At 46.7% G+C, this 17333-nt stretch overlaps 1 protein-coding gene across 1 annotated transcript in view; it reads left to right on the forward strand.

Annotated features, from left to right (window-relative positions):
- The window catches only part of SFMBT2 (Scm like with four mbt domains 2), a 49446-nt gene that overhangs the window by 14939 nt on the left and 17174 nt on the right, over positions 1-17333 (forward strand). Inside the window, exons 5-12 of the mRNA XM_083366572.1 lie at positions 4302-4390; positions 6117-6363; positions 9155-9252; positions 10091-10192; positions 11291-11438; positions 12206-12288; positions 14016-14142; positions 14603-14719. Of these exons, the coding sequence (XP_083222698.1) occupies positions 4302-4390; positions 6117-6363; positions 9155-9252; positions 10091-10192; positions 11291-11438; positions 12206-12288; positions 14016-14142; positions 14603-14719 (1011 nt within the window). The remainder of the gene's footprint in view (positions 1-4301; positions 4391-6116; positions 6364-9154; positions 9253-10090; positions 10193-11290; positions 11439-12205; positions 12289-14015; positions 14143-14602; positions 14720-17333) is intronic.

Here is a 17333-nt window from a genome sequence, read left to right on the forward strand (position 1 = left end):
ATGTAGATGTTGAACAGGAGAGGCGAGAGGACCGACCCCTGAGGAACTCCACAAACGAGAGACCTAGGGGTCGACCTCTGCCCCCCCTGCCAACACCGACTGCGAGCGTCCCAGGAGATAGGAGGAGAACCACTGAAGAACTGTGCCTCCCACTCCCAATCCCCTGAGACGCCACAGCAGGATACCATGGTCGATGGTATCGAAAGCCGCCAAGAGGTCTAATAGGACTAGGACAGAGGAATATCCCCTATCCCGGGCCCTCCAGAGATCATTCACCAGAGCGACCAATGCCGTCTCCATGCTGTACCCAGGCCTGAAACCCGATTGGTACGGGTCCAAATAATCCGCTTCATCCAGGACCAGAGGGAGCTGATGCGCCACCACACTCTCAACAACCTTCGCAAGAAAGCGAAGGTTGGAGACTGGACGAAAGTTGTTCAACACAGCTGGGTCCAAGGCAGGCTTCTTGAGGAGAGGTCTCACCACCGCCTCCTTCAAGACGGTGGGGAAATAACCCTCACTCAAAGAAGCAGATATAACTGCCTGGAACCAGCCTCGTGTCCTCTCCCTAGCTGCATAAACCAGCCAAGAAGGGCACAGGTCCAATAAACATGTGGTGGAGCTCAACCTCCCCATAATCCTGTCCACTTCATCAGGGGTCACAGAATCAAACTCCTGCCAGATAACATTGACAAGACCGCCCGTGTCCTGATCGTCAGACTCTGCCCAGCTGGAGTCCAAACCGGTCCGAATCCGAGCGATTTTATCCGACAGATGTTGACCAAACTCCTCGGCACGACCCTGCAAGGGATCCTCACTCACCTCCTGATTAAGGAGGGAGCGAGTCACCCTAAACAGGGCGGCCGGGCGATTATCTGTGGACGCGATGAGGGCAGAGAAGTAATTACACCTCGCCGCCCTCATCGCTTCAAGATAAGACCTAATATAGGTTCTTAGCCGCAACCAGTCGGATTCGGATCGGCTGGACCTCCAACAGCTCTCTAGGCCCGCAACTTGGGAGTCCTCCTAGAATCACGGCTTACCTTAGAAGACCACATAGTAGCCGTGACTAGGGGGGCTTTCGCTCAGGTTCGCCTGGTGCGTCAGTTGCGGCCCTATCTGGACCGGGATGCCCTGTGTACGGTCACTCATGCGCTCGTGACCTCTCGTCTTGACTATTGCAATGCTCTCTACATGGGGCTTCCCTTGAAGACCACTCGGAGGCTCCAACTGGTACAGAATGCGGCCGCGAGAGTTGTCTTGGGAGTTTCCCGGTACTCCCATGTTACACCTTTGCTCCGCGAGCTGCATTGGTTACCAGTTGTCTTCCGGGTGAGGTTCAAGGTCTTGGTGATGGTTTTTAAGTCCTTACATGGCATGGGTCCGGAATACCTCGGGGACCACCTGCTGCCGGCGTCGACTCCCCTCCGCCCTGTGCGTTCCCACAGAGAGGGCCTCCTCAGGGTGCCTCCGGTCAGAGAATGCCGGCTGGTGGCCCCCAGGGGGAGGGCCTTCTCTGTGGGCGCCCCGGCTTTGTGGAATCAACTGCCGGTTGAGCTCCGGATGGCACCAGATCTTCGCTCCTTCTGGCGCGGGTTAAAGACCCATTTATTCGAACAAGCTGGCCTGGCCTGATGGGGAGTCAGGGTTTTAATATTTGTATATTTTGATTGTTTTAATTTGGGCAATAATTTAATCCTTTTTTTAACTTTTGTACTTTTGTATTTTTATTCATATGCCCTGTTCACCGCCCTGAGTCCTTCGGGAGAAGGGCGGTATAAAAATTTAATAAACTTAAACTTAAATGAAAAAGCAGGGGTCTTCAAACTTGGCCCTTTTATGACTTGTGGACTTCAACTCCCAGAATTCTTCAGCCAGACACATTAGCTTAGGAATTCTGGGAGTTGAAGTCCACAAGTCATAAAAGGGCCAAGTTTGAAGACCTCTGCTATAGAAAAACATCTGCCTACCTACATCTGGGGAGACCCACAAAGGAGGAAGCCAGTCAAGCAGTGCCTCCCGATTGTCAAGAGAATTAATTTATTAAGTTTCTAGTCCTGATGATGAAGAGATTTGGAATTCTGGGTATTGTAGCCAGACATATTTAGAATCTATTGACTTTTTAAGTTTTCAAAAGTCAGATGTCTCAGTGTTCTATCCAGGCAATATAAAAGTACATCTTTCCTACCTTATCCCACTCATTTCCGTCTTTTATTTTGTTTTCTCCCATTATGTTTCACTAGACTTGCATCTCCCACTTCAAGCATGTGGTTTTACCCCATAATATCAAAGTGTGGACCAGCCTCGGTTTCCCTTATGAAATGTTCGGCAATCCATCTGGGCCTTTTTAAAATTCCATTTTTATTTTACTTTCTTTCAGAAATGCTTCTGGCTTCCTAGCAACCTCCAAATAACCTGTGGGCAAAGCAAATAATAGCAAGGAAATGTACAATTGGCTTCAGGCGGCAAGAAGCAAGCTAATGGCCCATAACTATTTCTAAATAATATTTTGAGTGCGTTGAAATGCCGAGTGGAAATTTATGGAAGATTTAATGAATACCAATTTTGTGCGAACACAGGGGTTTTTCAGTGGCAGACAAGTTAGTCATAAAAGAAACAGCTAAGAGGGTTTGTTTACAGGACTTAAACGCAGCTAATTTTATCAACTTCTCTAAGCAACCTTGAGACTTGGGCGGTGTATTTGTGTGTGTGTGTGTGTGTGTGTGTGTGTGTGTGTGTGTGTTGCATTTTGAGCTGAGTCCCTTTCTCTGTTTTCTATGGCCTCTATTAGAGTTCAGCTACTGAAAGCTTTGTTTGCCTTGTGTAATTTGATGAAAATTGTCTGTTTCTCCTCCGCCCCCTGGTGAATGGAGAGATTTATTTTGCAATAAATCTGGGTTAAGCAAATCAATTGGATCCCTTTGGAAGAAGCTGGATTCACAGGGCTATTTTGGGACAGCAGCCAGGAAGGGTACTTAGAAGATACCCCAAAGCAGTGATGATGAACCTTTTAGAGAGCGAGTGCCCAAACGGCAACCCAAAAACCACTTATCAGCACTGCGGTGCCCTGGGGGGTGGGTGGGCAGGGAGGCACAAAAATGGGCCACCGTGATGCAAGGTGCAAAAAACGGCCACCGCCGCACCGCGGGGTGCAGATACAAGGCACCGCACCACACAAGAACGGGGCAGGGCTAGTGAGTATCACGCAGGCGCTAGCTCCACCCCATTTGCAGTGCGTGTGTGCGTGCTCGGGGCCCCGTGAGCGCATGCACGCATATAAAATTCTTCCCCCTCCCTTTTCTTCCAGTCCACCAATCGACAATGGTTGGTGACCTCTGCTCTACCACCTCTACTTGAGCTTGTTAGTCATCCGTTTTGCCTCCTTTGTGCTGGGCGGGGCTCCTGCTCCGGGCGGCGGTGGCAGCCTGATGGACCTGCTGCTGGCGGTGGTGGCGCGCGTACCAACAGAGAGGGCTCTGAGTGCCGCCTCTGGCCCACGTGCCATAGGTTCGCCACCACTGCCCCAAAGATTGGGGCTGAGGGATGAGTGAGCTTTCCTTGTAGAAAACGTTAAAAAAACAAAGCTGCAAAAACAGAGTCAGTATAGTAAATCTTCTACAAGAAAGGAAGGGAGGATTAGAAGGAAGGGAGGGAAGGAAAGAAGAAAGGGAGGGAGGGATTGGAGGGAAGGAAAGAAGGAAGGAAAGGAGAGAGGGAGGAAAGCAGAGAAGAAGGGAGGAAGGAAGGAAGGAAGGAAGGAAGGAAGGAAGGAAGGAAGGAAGGAAGGAAGGAAGGAAGGCCTTAGCATAATACAGTATAAGAGAAACTTGACTTTAGCAGTCAAGGAAGGCTCTGGGTGTCCTGGTACATCATAAATTGAAAACTAACGAATACTTCATGAGTCACCACGATAGTATCGTTCAAAATGCAAATGCAATTTGTGGCTATAATATTAGGTTCGCAGAATCCAGACGGCGAGAAATCATTGCCCCGAATCTGTTTAGGAAGCGATGGGCCCAAAATCAAGAAGGACACACGTTGCGATTCTTCCAAGCTCAATTCTTTACTGTTTCACACCCTACAGGCAAACTTTTGCCAAGCTGAAAGGCTCTGTTATTCTCTGCATCTACAACATCCTCTGGGAACAATTGGGGAGAGAGTGTCCTCGCCCTCTTTCTCTCACACGCAATGCCTGGGCTGTGTTGCCTCTTCCTCCACTAGGATGCAGCCTCTTCAGCTACACGAAGAAAGAGGCTATCGTGTCCTCCAAGTAATCGCATACTTCCTGTTCTGTTTTCAAGCTATCAAAGAGAAATACTCGGACTGGACGGAGTTCCTCATACGTGATTTGACGGGCTCACGAACGGTGCCTGCAAAATTACTAGAAGGCGTAGGTATTGGCTAATTTCTGTTCTCATCTCCTGCTGTGTTTACGGCAGGGGTCTTCAAACGTGGCCCTTTTATAACTTGTGGACTTCAACTCCCAGAATTCCTCAGCCAGGCACGCTGGCTGAGGAATTCTGGGAGTTGAAGTCCACAAGTCATAAAAGGGCCAAGTTTGAAGACCCTTGTCTTAAGGGGTTGCCATAAAGAAGAGAGAGGTTAACCTATTCTCCAAAGCACCTGAAGGCAGGACAAAGAAGCAAGGGATGGAAAGTAACCAAAGAGAGAAGCAACCTAGAACAAAGGAGAAATTTCCTGATTATTAGGACAATTAATCAGAGGAACAACCTGCCTCCAGAAGTTGTGGGTCAGGGGTGTCAAACTCAATTTCATTGAGGGCCGCATCAGCATTGTGGTTGCCCTCAGGGGGCTGGGTGGGTGTGGCCAGGGTGGGCGTGGCCTGGGTGGGCGTGGCTAAAGTGTGTATGGCCTACTGGGTGGGCGTGGCCAGCTCTACATCGGTTTGCATCAAGGGTGCCTATGGGGGCCTGGGCAGGAGTGGGACAGATCTGAGGGTCTCTGGCAGGAGGAGGGTCTCTGGGCCAGGGCCAAGGCAGTGGGGGCCGTTCCCAGGATGGCTTCGTGGGCCGCATGAAACCACTTCGCGGGCCGGATCTGGCCCCCGGGCCTTGTGTTTGACATGTCTGTTGTGGGTGCTCCAACAATGGAGTTTTTAAAGAAGAGGCTGGACAGCCATTTGTCTGCAATGGTATAAGGCAGGGGTCTTCAAACCTGGCCCTTTTATGACTTGTGGACTTCAATTTCCAGAATTCCTCAGCCAGGCACGCTGGCTGAGGAATTCTGGGAGTTGAAGTCCACAAGTCATAAAAGGGCCAAGTTTGAAGACCCCTGGTTTACAGTATTGTTTAGGTGTGCCACTTCCTGTTTCAAACTCGGCAGAAAATGAAGGAAGGAATATTTGCTCCTACAGGTGGTCTTCGGCCTACAGCCACAACTGAGCCCCAAATTATATATATATATATATATATATTTGGTGTTTTTAATCAGGTTGGAGATGAATGATTATGGAGAAATGATTTCTTGTTTTTCTTTAGTTTTTCTAGAAGGATTTTTTTTAAATTTATTGATTATTAAATTTATTGGCCGTCTATCTTACTATAGGTAAAGGTAAACATTCCCCCGCACATGTGTGCTAGTTGTTTCCGACTTTAGGGGCCGGTGCTCATCTCCGTTTCAATGCCGAAGAGCCAGCGCTTGTCCGAGGACGTCTCCGTGGTCATGTGGCCAGCATGACTAGACGCCAAAGGCACACGGAACGCTGTTACCTTCCCACCGTAGTGGTCCCTATTTTTCTACTTGCATTTTTACGTGCTTTCGAACTGCTAGGTTGGCAGAAGCTGGGACGAGTAACAGGCGCTCACTCTGCTGCGCGGCACTCGGGATTCGACCCGCCAAAATGCCGACCTTCTGATCGACAGGCTCAGTGTCCTAACCCACTGAGCCACCGCGGCCCTTTTATCTTACTATAATTAAAGCCTAACAGGAATAAAATGAGGAGACAAATGGGATGGCAAGTGCAGCATGGAGGACAGAGGAAAAATGATTTCCTAGGAGTGTGGGTAGACGGAAATTTTGGTGATTTTCTAAGTATTTTGCTAAGAGGAGTTGTTCCATGAAGTTTAAAAGAAGGAGTTTTGCTTCTATTCAAACAGCCTCTGCGAGGGAAAAACGCTGTAGACCTCATTACGGTGGGTTCCTTAATAGAGCTACAGGATGGCCAGAGTCCCTTTCAGTTCTGGGTAGTGAGCGTGGTGGAGAATGTCGGCGGAAGATTGCGCCTTCGCTATGCAGGATTGGAGGAAACAGACTCTTACGACCAGTGGCTGTTTTACTTGGATTGTAGACTTCGACCAGTGGGCTGGTGTCAGGAGAATAAATACCAGCTGGAACCACCTGCAGGTACTAGAAAGTACTATCCATTCACCTATCATCTACCCAGGTATCCATTCATCCATCCATACATCTATCTAACCAACCACCCATCCCAACTATGAATAAATCCATCCATTCATTAATTATTTATTTTATTTATTTAATTTAATTTGTATACCGCCCATTAGTCCATTCCATCCATCCATAAATTCATCCATCCATCCATCTAACCAACCATCCATCCAACTATGAATAAATCCATCCATTCATTAATTAGTCCATTCCATCCATCCATCTATGCATAAATCCATCCATTCATTAATTAGTCCATTCCATCCATCCATAAATTCATCCATCCATCCATCCATCTAACCATCCATCCATCCATCCATCCATCCATCTATGCATAAATCCATCCATGCATTAATCAGACCATCCATCCATCCATCCATCCACTTATGTATAAATCCATCTATCCATCCATCTTTCCATCCATCCATGCATAAATCCAACCTTCCATCCAACCATCTATCCATGCATCTAACCAATATGCATCCATGATTCCATGCATGCATAAATCCATCCATTTATCCATCCTTCCATCTAACCAGCCATTCATTCATCCATCCATGTACCCCTACATCCATCTACCCAATCTTCCATCCACCAATCCATCTTACCAACATGCATCCATACTCCCATTCAACCATCCATCAATCCATCTAGCCAATCAACCATCTATGTATCCACACATCCATCTATCTTGCATGCACCCATCTATCCACCCATCCACCCACCCACCCACCCACCAGTCTAACCAACCATACATCTATGCTTCCATTGATTGATCCTTCCTTCCTTCCTTCCTTCCTTCCTTCCTTCCTTCCTTCCTTCCTTCCTTCCCTTCCATCTAACCAACCAACCATCTATCTATCCACATATCCATCTCTTGCACCCAGCCATCCATCAGTCTAACCACACATCCATACTTGCTTACATCTTTCCTTCCTTCCTTCCAACCAACCAACCATTCATCTATCTATCCACACATCCATCAATCTTGCATCCACTCACCCATCCATCCACTCACCCGTCCATCCATCCATCCATCCATCCATCCATCCAAGGTGTTAATGTCATTTGGTTCATCTTGAGAAAAGCTAAACGGGGTCAGAAGTGAGTGGAGGCCAAGGCAATCTCAGGCTGGGTGGATGCTAGATTGGAAATGCAAAAGCACACACAGAAAAACAGAACAAAATCCACTCCACCCTAGAAAAAAGGCTACTGTTGCTCAGAAAACAAACTTGAGGTGTCTCAAAGTCAACAGGAGCCAACTTAGCTCAAAGGAATCTTCATTTAAGGCAGGGGTCTTCCAACCTGGCCCTTTTATGACTTGTGGACTTCAACTCCCAGAATTCCTCAGCCAGGTGCCTGATTTACGGCAAAAACATCTGCATGTCTTTGGCAGATCTTGAAAAGCTAAGCTGGATTAAACAGTGGGATGTGTGGAGGGGCTATGATTTTCCTGGAAGAAACAGATGAATCTCTTCGTGTGGCCGTCGATCTTCTTTTGAAACTTAATACAGTCTTATTTTAAAAAAAAATAAAATGAAGAGACAAACTTGATTCAAGGGAGCTTTTACTTTCCCTAACCCAGGGGTAGGCAACCTCAGCTCTTTTATGACTCATGGACTTCAACTCCCAGAATTCCTGAGTCAGCTGAATTCTGGGAGTTGAAGTCCATGAGTCATAAAAGAGCCGAGGTTGCCTACCCCTGCCCTAACCTTATTTTAGACAGCTGCCTCCTGTCTACAACATGGATTTTAAAATGCGGTGACTTTGCTTTGCCAAGTTTCCTTTCCCCTGTTTTTGACATCAGGCTGGCTGGCTGGCTGGGGAATCCTGGGAGTTGTAGTTCACCCTTTTTAAAAAAAAAATGAGAAACACTGCTGTCAAACCAGCCAGATTATAGCTGCAGCTGAGGGATCCCCGGTTTTTTTTCTCACCGAAGGAGCTTCTTCGGAGCTGCTGCAAGAAAGCCAACATGGTGCCAGGTGTCTGAGCTTTTTGTCTTCATTAACAATTAAATTGACTTCTCTTTCTCTGCAGAGTTAAGCCAGGCTTCCTCAAATCAAATGACCCCCTTCGCTTTCCCCGTGCTTTACTGGACGTGGCTTGGAGGAGTGACGGCATCAACCGAGCGAAGGAGACAATGTCTAAATAGTTTTGCTTAAAATGCTACAGGGAACGCCGCCCCGCCCCCCACCGCCCAGCTTAAACTCCACAAACTTTGTTCAGTTCAAAAGAAACGCTATAGCCAGATATTTGGGAAAAGTGCAAACGTACAGATTTAATACAGGCGGTCCTCGATTTACAGTAGCTCATTTAGTGACCGAACTTACACCGACACTGAAAAAAAAGTGACTTAAGACTGTTTTTCACGCTTTGTGACCGTTGCAGCATCCCCAGGGGTCACAGGATCAAAATTCAGACACTTGGCAACCCACTCATATTGTGTGTCCCGGGATCACGGGATCCCCTTTTGCGACCTTCTGACAAAGCAAAGTCCGTGGGGAAGCCGGATTCATTTAACAACCGTATTCCTAACTGAACAGTTGCAGCGGTTCGTTTAAGAGCTGTGGCAGGCAAGGTCGTAAAACGGGGCAAAGCTCACTGAACAAAGGTCTCACTTAGCAACAGGTATTTTGGGCTCAGTTGTGGTCGTAATTCGAGGAGCGCCTGTTATCCGCATGCAGGATCGTTGAATGTGTGCAGCCAGCTTAATCGGTTGCGGGATTTCCCGGGCTTTTTTCTGCAGAAATCTCTTCTCTGAAGACCACGTCTGAATGGCGGATAGCCCTAACCGCAGCTCTGACCGAGGCAGAGAAACATTCCCTTCCCATGGAAGTCTTTAAGGTAAACCTTAATAAAACCCTGATTTCTTTGTAGTAAACCATTATTTCTCCTTTGAGCCATTTAAAGGGCTGCCCTGCCATCCTCCTTCGCTTTTCAGATTTGAATCTAGCCAGGGATAATTTAGCACTGGGAATGGTAGATATTCCTTCTTAAAGTTTTGTTTTCTTCTCTCCCTCCCTCCCTCCCTCCCTCTCTCTGTCTCTCCCTCCCCCTTTCTCCCTCCCTCTCTCACTCTTTCCCTCCCTCTCTCTGTCTCTCCCTCTCTCCCTCTCTCCCACCCACTTCTTCCCTCCCTCTCTCCCTCCTCTCTCTCTCACTCTTTCCCTCTCTCCTTCCGTCTCCCACTCTTTTCCTCCCTCTCCCTCTCTCTCGCTCTTTCCCGCCCTCCCTCTCTCTCTCTCTTTCCTTCCCTGCGTCTCTACCCCCTCTCTCTCCCATTGTTTCCCTCCTCTCTATCCCTCCCTCCCTCTCTCCCTCCGTCCTTCTCTCTCCCTCATTCTTTCCCTCCCTCCCTCCCTCTCTTTTTCTCCCTCCCCCCACTCTCTCTTTCACACACACAGGGTGTCCAACCCTGGCACCTTTAAGACCCGTGAACTTCAACTCATGCTGGCTGGGGAATTCTGGGATTTCACAGGTCTTAAAGGTGCCAAGGTTGGACACTTCTGGTCTAATGAAGCCAGCCTACTTGTCAGCTGCACACCCAGGAATTTGATGCTGGTAGCCTTCTCTACAGGTGAATCGTTAATGCACAGAGTAGTAGTAAGTCGAGGACTATCTCTGGCAGGATGGACCAAACATCTTGGCCATGAGGCCAAAGTTCTCAACATCTCTTTCCCAGGATCACGCCGATCTGAGGGAGCACTCGTTTACAGTCGGGATGAAGCTGGAAGCAGTGGATCAACGGGAACCAGCCACGATTTGCCCAGCTACTATAACCAAGGTGAGGACACCAAAATGGAATTGAGAATTAAAATCAGTTCTTTTGCAGCTGAGGTAAAGCATGAGGGTTTGAGGTCTCCTAGGAATGCTCCAACATTTAGATTACCTTGCTAGGCTCCAAACACGGGACAAATCTTATTTCCTGTTTCAGTCTAACCCAAGGCCATCCACAGGCAGTAGTCACAGCAGTGACAGCTCATATTTGTGTAATTTTTTTGGTTTTGCTAACAAAGAATTAAAAGAAATACACACACACACATACATATACATACATACACACACATATATACATATATATACACATACATACATACATACATACATATATATATATATATATACACACACACACACACACACATACACATACATGTACACATATATATATTGCTCAAAAAAAATAAACGGAACACAAGATAAGACATCCTACTATTAAATACAGTACATTGTGTTGTTTAAGTGTTCCCTTTATTTTTTTGAGCAGTATATATATATTCACAAGTGCTTAATATTTTATCAGCAACATATTGTCTGGGTTCTACCATTTAACTTACTAATATATATTAAATTCCTTTCTCTAGTCATTGATAAAATGTGTCCCATGATCTAAAATAAACTAAATCTTCTTTCTCTCTCATTTACAATGTCAATCTATCCATTTTTGCACAATCTAAAAATTCTATGTTTTTTTAGTCATTTTCTCTCACCATGTGTGTATTCTGAACCAGAATCTTTTGGCTTTGGGGCATGTCCATCAAAGATGGTAATAAGTGCCTGGTTTTTGTCTACATTTCCAATATATTAGTAAGTTAAATGTTAGAACCTAGACAATATGTTAAATGCCATCTATAAAACATTTTGTATAGATTTTCTTTGTACACTACTGCTTTTGTTATTTTAGAATTTCTTTCCCAAAGGCTTTGGCAGTTCTCTAATTCTATGTTATGTCCAAAATACTTTGCCCATGTTATCACTGAGCATAAAACTTTCTCTTGAGTAGCTTGGAGGAACTTCTGGAACTTTCCTTTTCTCGCCCAACCACAGTACGGGCAGTCCTCGACTTACAACGATTCACTTAGTGACCGTTGTTTCTCTGTAGGTTTTCAACCACCATTTTGTGCAAGTCACTCTTGACGATCTCCGTCCCGAACCACGCAACACCTCGATGCTTTGCCACGCCGATTCCTTGGGCATCCTGCCGGTGCAGTGGTGCCTTAAAAACGGAGTTCTTCTCACCCCTCCCAAAGGTTTGTCTTGGCATCGAAGAATTGGGCTGGATTTGGTGTTTGTGTGTGTGTGTATGTATAATCAGTGAAATGACTTGCCTGCAGAAGTTGTGGGTGCTCCATCACTGGGGGTTTTTAAGAAGAGATTGGGCAACCATTTATCCAGAGTGGTATAGGGCAGGGGTAGGCAACCTTGGCTCTTTTATGACTCGTGGACTTCAACTCCCAGAATTCCTGAGCCAGCCATGCTGAGGGGAAAGGGAGAGGTTTCCAAGCTGAGCCATGCTGGCTCAGGAATTCTGGGAGTTGAAGTCCACGAGTCATGAGGGGGCCATAGTTTCCTCATGCTGGCTCAGGAATTCTGGGAGTTGAAGTCCACGAGTCATAAAAGAGCCAAGGTTGCCTACTCCTGGCCTAGGCCTAGGCCGCTTTATGACTGGTGGACTTCAACTCCCAGAATTCCTGAGCCAGCCATGCTGAGGGGAAAGGGAGAGGTTTCCAAGCTGAGCCACGCTGGCTGAGGAATTCTGGGAGATGAAGTCCACGAGTCATAAAGTTGCCAAGTTTGAAGACCCCCTGGGCTGGATAATGTTTGAAAGCTTCTAAATCGTGTACATTGGCTCAGCTCATCCAATTCCTGTAAACTCAAGTTAGCGAAAGACAGGCTTTGAATGGGCTGATGTAAACATTTGAGGAAACGTGTTATTCTTGAGGGTGGAAGGCTGTTGGGCTGTCCACACAAAATGAGAGAAAACCATCTTTTGTTCGTTTCCTGGGATTTCCTGCAGGTTATTCTAATCCGGATTTTGACTGGGCAGATTACCAGAAGCAGTGCGGAGTGGAGGCAGCTCCTGAGTGCTGCTTCAGAAATGTAAGCTCTGGTTTCGTTTTTACTGCATCGCGATCTTTCTTGACCCATGCCCAGTGCCATTAACCGTCCTACACCTTCATTGTATGTGTTCTTCCCCAAAGAAAAGCCACTTGTGTAGAAAGTTAAGGTCAAAGAGGTTGGGGTCACAGAACCATCCTTCCTTCCTTCCCTCCCTCAATTTCCCCTTCCTTCCTTCTCTCTCTCCCTCCCTCCATTTCCCCTTCCTCCTTTCCTTCCTTGCCTCCCTCTCCCTTTCTCCTTTTTCTTCTTCCTCTCTTTTTCCTTCCTTCCTTCCTTCCTCACTATTTCTCCTCTTCCTTCCTCCTCCCTCCCCTATTTCCTACCTCCCTACCTCCCTTCCTTCCTTCCCTCTCTCCTTCCCTCCCTCAATTTCCCCTTCCTTCCTTCCTTCCTTCCTTCCTTCCTTCCTTCCTTCCCTCCCTCCCTCCATTTCTCCTTTTTCTTCTTCCTCCCTCCCTCCCTCCCTCACCTATTTCTCCTCTTCCTTCCTCCTCCCTCCCCTATTTCCTTCCTCCCTCCTCTATTTCTCCTCTTCCTTCCTCCTCCCTCCCCTATTTCCTCCCTCCCTCCCTCCCTTCCCTCTCTCCTTCCCTCCCTCAATTTCCCCTTCCTTCCTTCCCTCCCTCCCTCCCTCCCTTTCTCCTTTTTCTTCTTCCTCCCTCCTTTTTCCTTCCTTCCTTCCTTCCTCACTATTTCTCCTCTTCCTTCCTCCTCCCTCCCCTATTTCCTACCTCCCTACCTCCCTTCCTTCCTTCCCTCTCTCCTTCCCTCCCTCAATTTCCCCTTCCTTCCTTCCTTCCTTCCTTCCTTCCTTCCTTCCTTCCTTCCTTCCTTCCTTCCTTCCTTCCCTCCCTCCCTCCATTTCTCCTTTTTCTTCTTCCTCCCTCCCTCCCTCCCTCACCTATTTCTCCTCTTCCTTCCTCCTCCCTCCCCTATTTCCTTCCTCCCTCCTCTATTTCTCCTCTTCCTTCCTCCTCCCTCCCCTATTTCCTCCCTCCCTCCCTCCCTTCCCTCTCTCCTTCCCTCCCTCAATTTCCCCTTCCTTCCTTCCCTCCTTCCCTCCCTTTCTCCTTTTTCTTCTTCCTCCCTCCTTTTTCCTTCCTCCCTTCCTCCCTCCCTTCCTCACCTATTTCTCCTCTTCCTTCCTCCTCCCTCCCCTATTTCCTTCCTCCCTCCTCTATTTCTCCTCTTCCTCCCTCCTCCCTCCCCTATTTCCTCCCTCCCTCCCTCCCTCCCTTCCTTCTTTTCAGCATTAGAATAGAAGCCAACAAGGAAGTGTATGCAGAGGGAAATACAGCTAGATCAGCAGAAGTCCAAAGTAATTAGAAGAAGCATTTGCAGTCCCAGCACAGCAGCTGAATTCCCTAATTCTCAAGGTAGGGGTGGATGTAGGAAGCAAAAACGGGCCCTGCTTTCCAGTCTATGTAGTTCCCTGCCTACTGTCTATATGCGAAGACCTGGAAAGAGAATCTTCGATATCAAGATTATAGTATGAGTGGTGACCATTTTTTTCTGGGTTAGGGTTAGGACTCCCTGTTTTGGGAACTGGACTAGCAGGGAAATGAAAAGAAGAGAGCGGGCAACCATTTGTCCAGAATGGTATAAGGTTTTCTGTTCCAGCATGGGGCTGGACTGGATGACCACTCAGGTCCCTTCCAACCCTGTTATTTTATGTTCTACTTTTGTTTTCTGTTTATGCCATTCAGGCTTCCTGTAGCCAAACTTTTATGAAAAACATGATGCTTGAAGCAGTGAACCCCCAGAATCCAGCCGAGATCTGCGTGGCATCCGTCGCTTTGGTAAAAGGCCGGCTAATGTGGCTCTCTTTTGAAGGTACATCACAACACTGCTTGCAAGGGAAGTCAGTCCTACTTGACTCCTGCTAAATTCTTCTTTTTCCCCTTCCTTCCTTCCTTCCTTCCTTCCTTCCTTCCTTTTTCTTTCTTTCTTTCTTTCTTTCTTTCTTTCTTTCTTTCTTTCTTTCTTTCTTTCTTTCTTTCTTTCTTTCTTTCTTTCTCTCTCCTCCCTTCCCTTCTTTCTCTCTCTCTCTTTCTTCTTTCTTTCTCTCTGTTTCTTTTCCTTCCTTCCTTCCTTCCTTCCTTCCTTCCTTCCTTCCTTCCTTCTCTCTCTCTCTCTCTCTCTCTCTCTCCCTTCCCTCCCATTTAAAGCACATTTAAAGCTGGAGAAAACAAAGTCTTCTCCACACTTGTACGTGTCTGTGCTTTTTCTTTTCTTTTTTGCCACTAAATTGATGCCTTTCTGGTGTTTATAATGCATTCTAATGCGTTGATAGGTCCGCCGCACACCCCTGCTTCCCAATATATAGCCGATGTCGAATCGATGAACATCTTCCCTGTGGGCTGGTGCGAAGCAAATGGTTACAAGCTCTTGGCACCGCATAAAAACATCGGTAAGTCTTCGGAAGAGCAAATTCTGGATTGCTAAGTTTTGCAACAAGTTTTCAGTTGTTTGGCCTTTTCCAGGAGTTTTTTTTTATTTTAATCCCATTTATATCCCGCCCTTCTCCGAAGACTCAGGGCAGCTTACAATCTAAGCACAAATCAAATGTGCTTAGCAGTAGCCTTCATTCTATGTATATGCCTGCTTATTAGGGCTTTCACACACACCCCCAAGCGGCATTATTACAAAGTCAGCTTAATTGCCCCCAACAATCTGGGTCCTCATTTTACCTACCTCGGAAGGATGGAAGGCTGAGTCAACCTTGAGCCTGGTGAGACTCGAACCTGCACTAATTGCAGGCAGCTGGTGTTACTTAAGGAGGCTTTAGTCCACTGCTCCACCAAGGAGTACGGATAGTCCTTGGCTTACAAATTTTGAGCCCAAAATTCCCATTGCTAAACAAGACAGTTAAGTGAATTTTGCCCCCATCTTACGACCTTCCTTGCCACAGCTGTTAAGTGAATCCCTACAGTTGTTCAGTTAGTAACATGGTTGTTAAGTGAATCTGCCTTCCCCATCGACTTTGCTTGTTGGAAGGTTGCAAAAGAGGGATCACGTGAAGCCGGGGACACTGCCAACCGTCATAAATAGGAGTCAGTTGCCAATTGTCTGAATTTTGATCATATGACCATGGGGATGCTGCAGTGGTCGTTAAGTGTGAGAAAACGGTCATAAGTCACTTTTTCCAGTGCCGTTCTACTTTTGAATGGTCACTAAAAGAACTGTTGTAAGTCGAGGACTGCCTGTATTAACCACACTGGCTGCGTCTTCTAGGAACTGCAGTTCAGCAACAAGCCAAGATGCAGTTGAATTCAGGAGTAGTTTAATGCCATGAAAGCAACCTAGAACTAAGGAGAAATTTCCTGACAGTTAGAACAATTAACCAGTGGAACAACCTGCCTCCAGAAGCGGTGAATGCTCCAACACTGGAAGTTTTTAAGGAGAGACTGGACAGCCATTTGTCTGAAACGGTATAGGGTTTCCTGCCTGAGCAGGGGGTTGGACTAGATGGCCTCCAAGGTCCCTCCCTATTATTATCATCATCATCATCATCTAAGCCTATAAACAGCCTTTTAAGAAGGGAAATGTGGAGGGGGGGGTTTCCTGGAGAAGGAAAAGGTGAGGAGGTTTTTGCCAGCCAGGTAAAGTATGATCTATCTTAAGAGATTGGACATCCACCTGTCTGAAATGGTATAGAGTCTCCTGCTTAAGCAGAGGGTTGGACTAGAAGACCTCCAAGGTCCCTCTCAACTCTGTTCTTCTGTTATTCTGTAATTAACATTCACAAGTTGGACTGAGAAACTGACCAGTTCCATTTTGTTGCCATTTTGTTTGGAGAGCAAATTTGATTTTTCAATCAACAAGGAAGCGTGCCTAATTTGGACAGCATGGCAAAATTAAAAATTGCCCCCGGCCTTGTTTCCTTCTAATGCGATCCCTGGAACAGAACTGCCTGGAGGTAACCAGGCTTGCAAAATTTAATCACAAATTATGTTCTTCTGAAATGGAAAGAATATATTGCTTATTGTTTTAGGTTATTTTTTTATTAAGTACAGATCCCATAAACTCATCATGAGCAAAGAGCTGGAGGGCGCCATGGGGTCCTTTAGCATAATGTTTTAATGAAGTAGTAACAATTGTTCAAAGCTTACGCCTCAGCACGGATGACTGGGGTGTAATAGCAATTTATTGTAATGAATATCCCGAGGGCCATAATGATCAAACGGCTAACCTTATTAGTGGGTGATCTTGTGCGTTTCTACTCAAAAACAAATGCATTGTCTCTCTTCCAAGGCCATGAAGGAAGCCCTCGACTCACAACTGTTTATTTACCGTAGTAACTATTTTAATTTACAACAGCACCGGTCTTATTTTCAGAAAAACATGGTAGGCAGTGTTGAGCAAGTGCAGGGGTAAGCAACCTTGGCTTTTTTATGACTCGTGGACTTCAACTCCCAGAATTCCTGAGCCAGCCATGCTGAGGGGAAAGGAAGAGGTTTCCAAGCTGAGTCATGCTGGCTCAGGAATTCTGGGAGTTGAAGTCCCAAGTCATGAAGGGGCCATAGTTCCCTCAAGCTGGCTCAGGAATTCTGGGAGTTGAAGTCCACAAGTCATAAAAGAGCCAAAGTTGTGTACCCCTGGCCTAAAGCAAGGGTCTTCAAACTTGACTGTTTTATGACTGGTGGACTTCAACTCCCAGAATTCCTGAGCCAGCCATGCTGAGGGGAAAGGGAGAGGTTTCCAAGCTGAGCCATGCTGGCTCAGGAATTCTGGGAGTTGAAGTCCACGAGTCATCAAAGAACCCAGGTTGCCTACCCTTGAGTGAGTGGATTTCATCTAGGGTTGATCCCAAAGCTAACAACTGTGCAACTTTAAGATGTGCGTACTTCAACTCAGTCCTGCTGGGGAATTGTGGGAGTTGAAGTCCGCACATCTTAAAATCGCACAATTTCAGAAATACTGGTCTAAGCCAAAAGAAGGTTTCATAGGTAATCTTATACATTAAATTGAGCCAGGAACCTTGCTGGCAATCGCTCCAGTTCCAACAAAGTACGTTTGTTATC

Source organism: Vipera ursinii (assembly GCF_947247035.1).
Source record: "Vipera ursinii genome assembly, chromosome: 6".
Classification (NCBI taxonomy): domain Eukaryota; kingdom Metazoa; phylum Chordata; class Lepidosauria; order Squamata; family Viperidae; genus Vipera; species Vipera ursinii.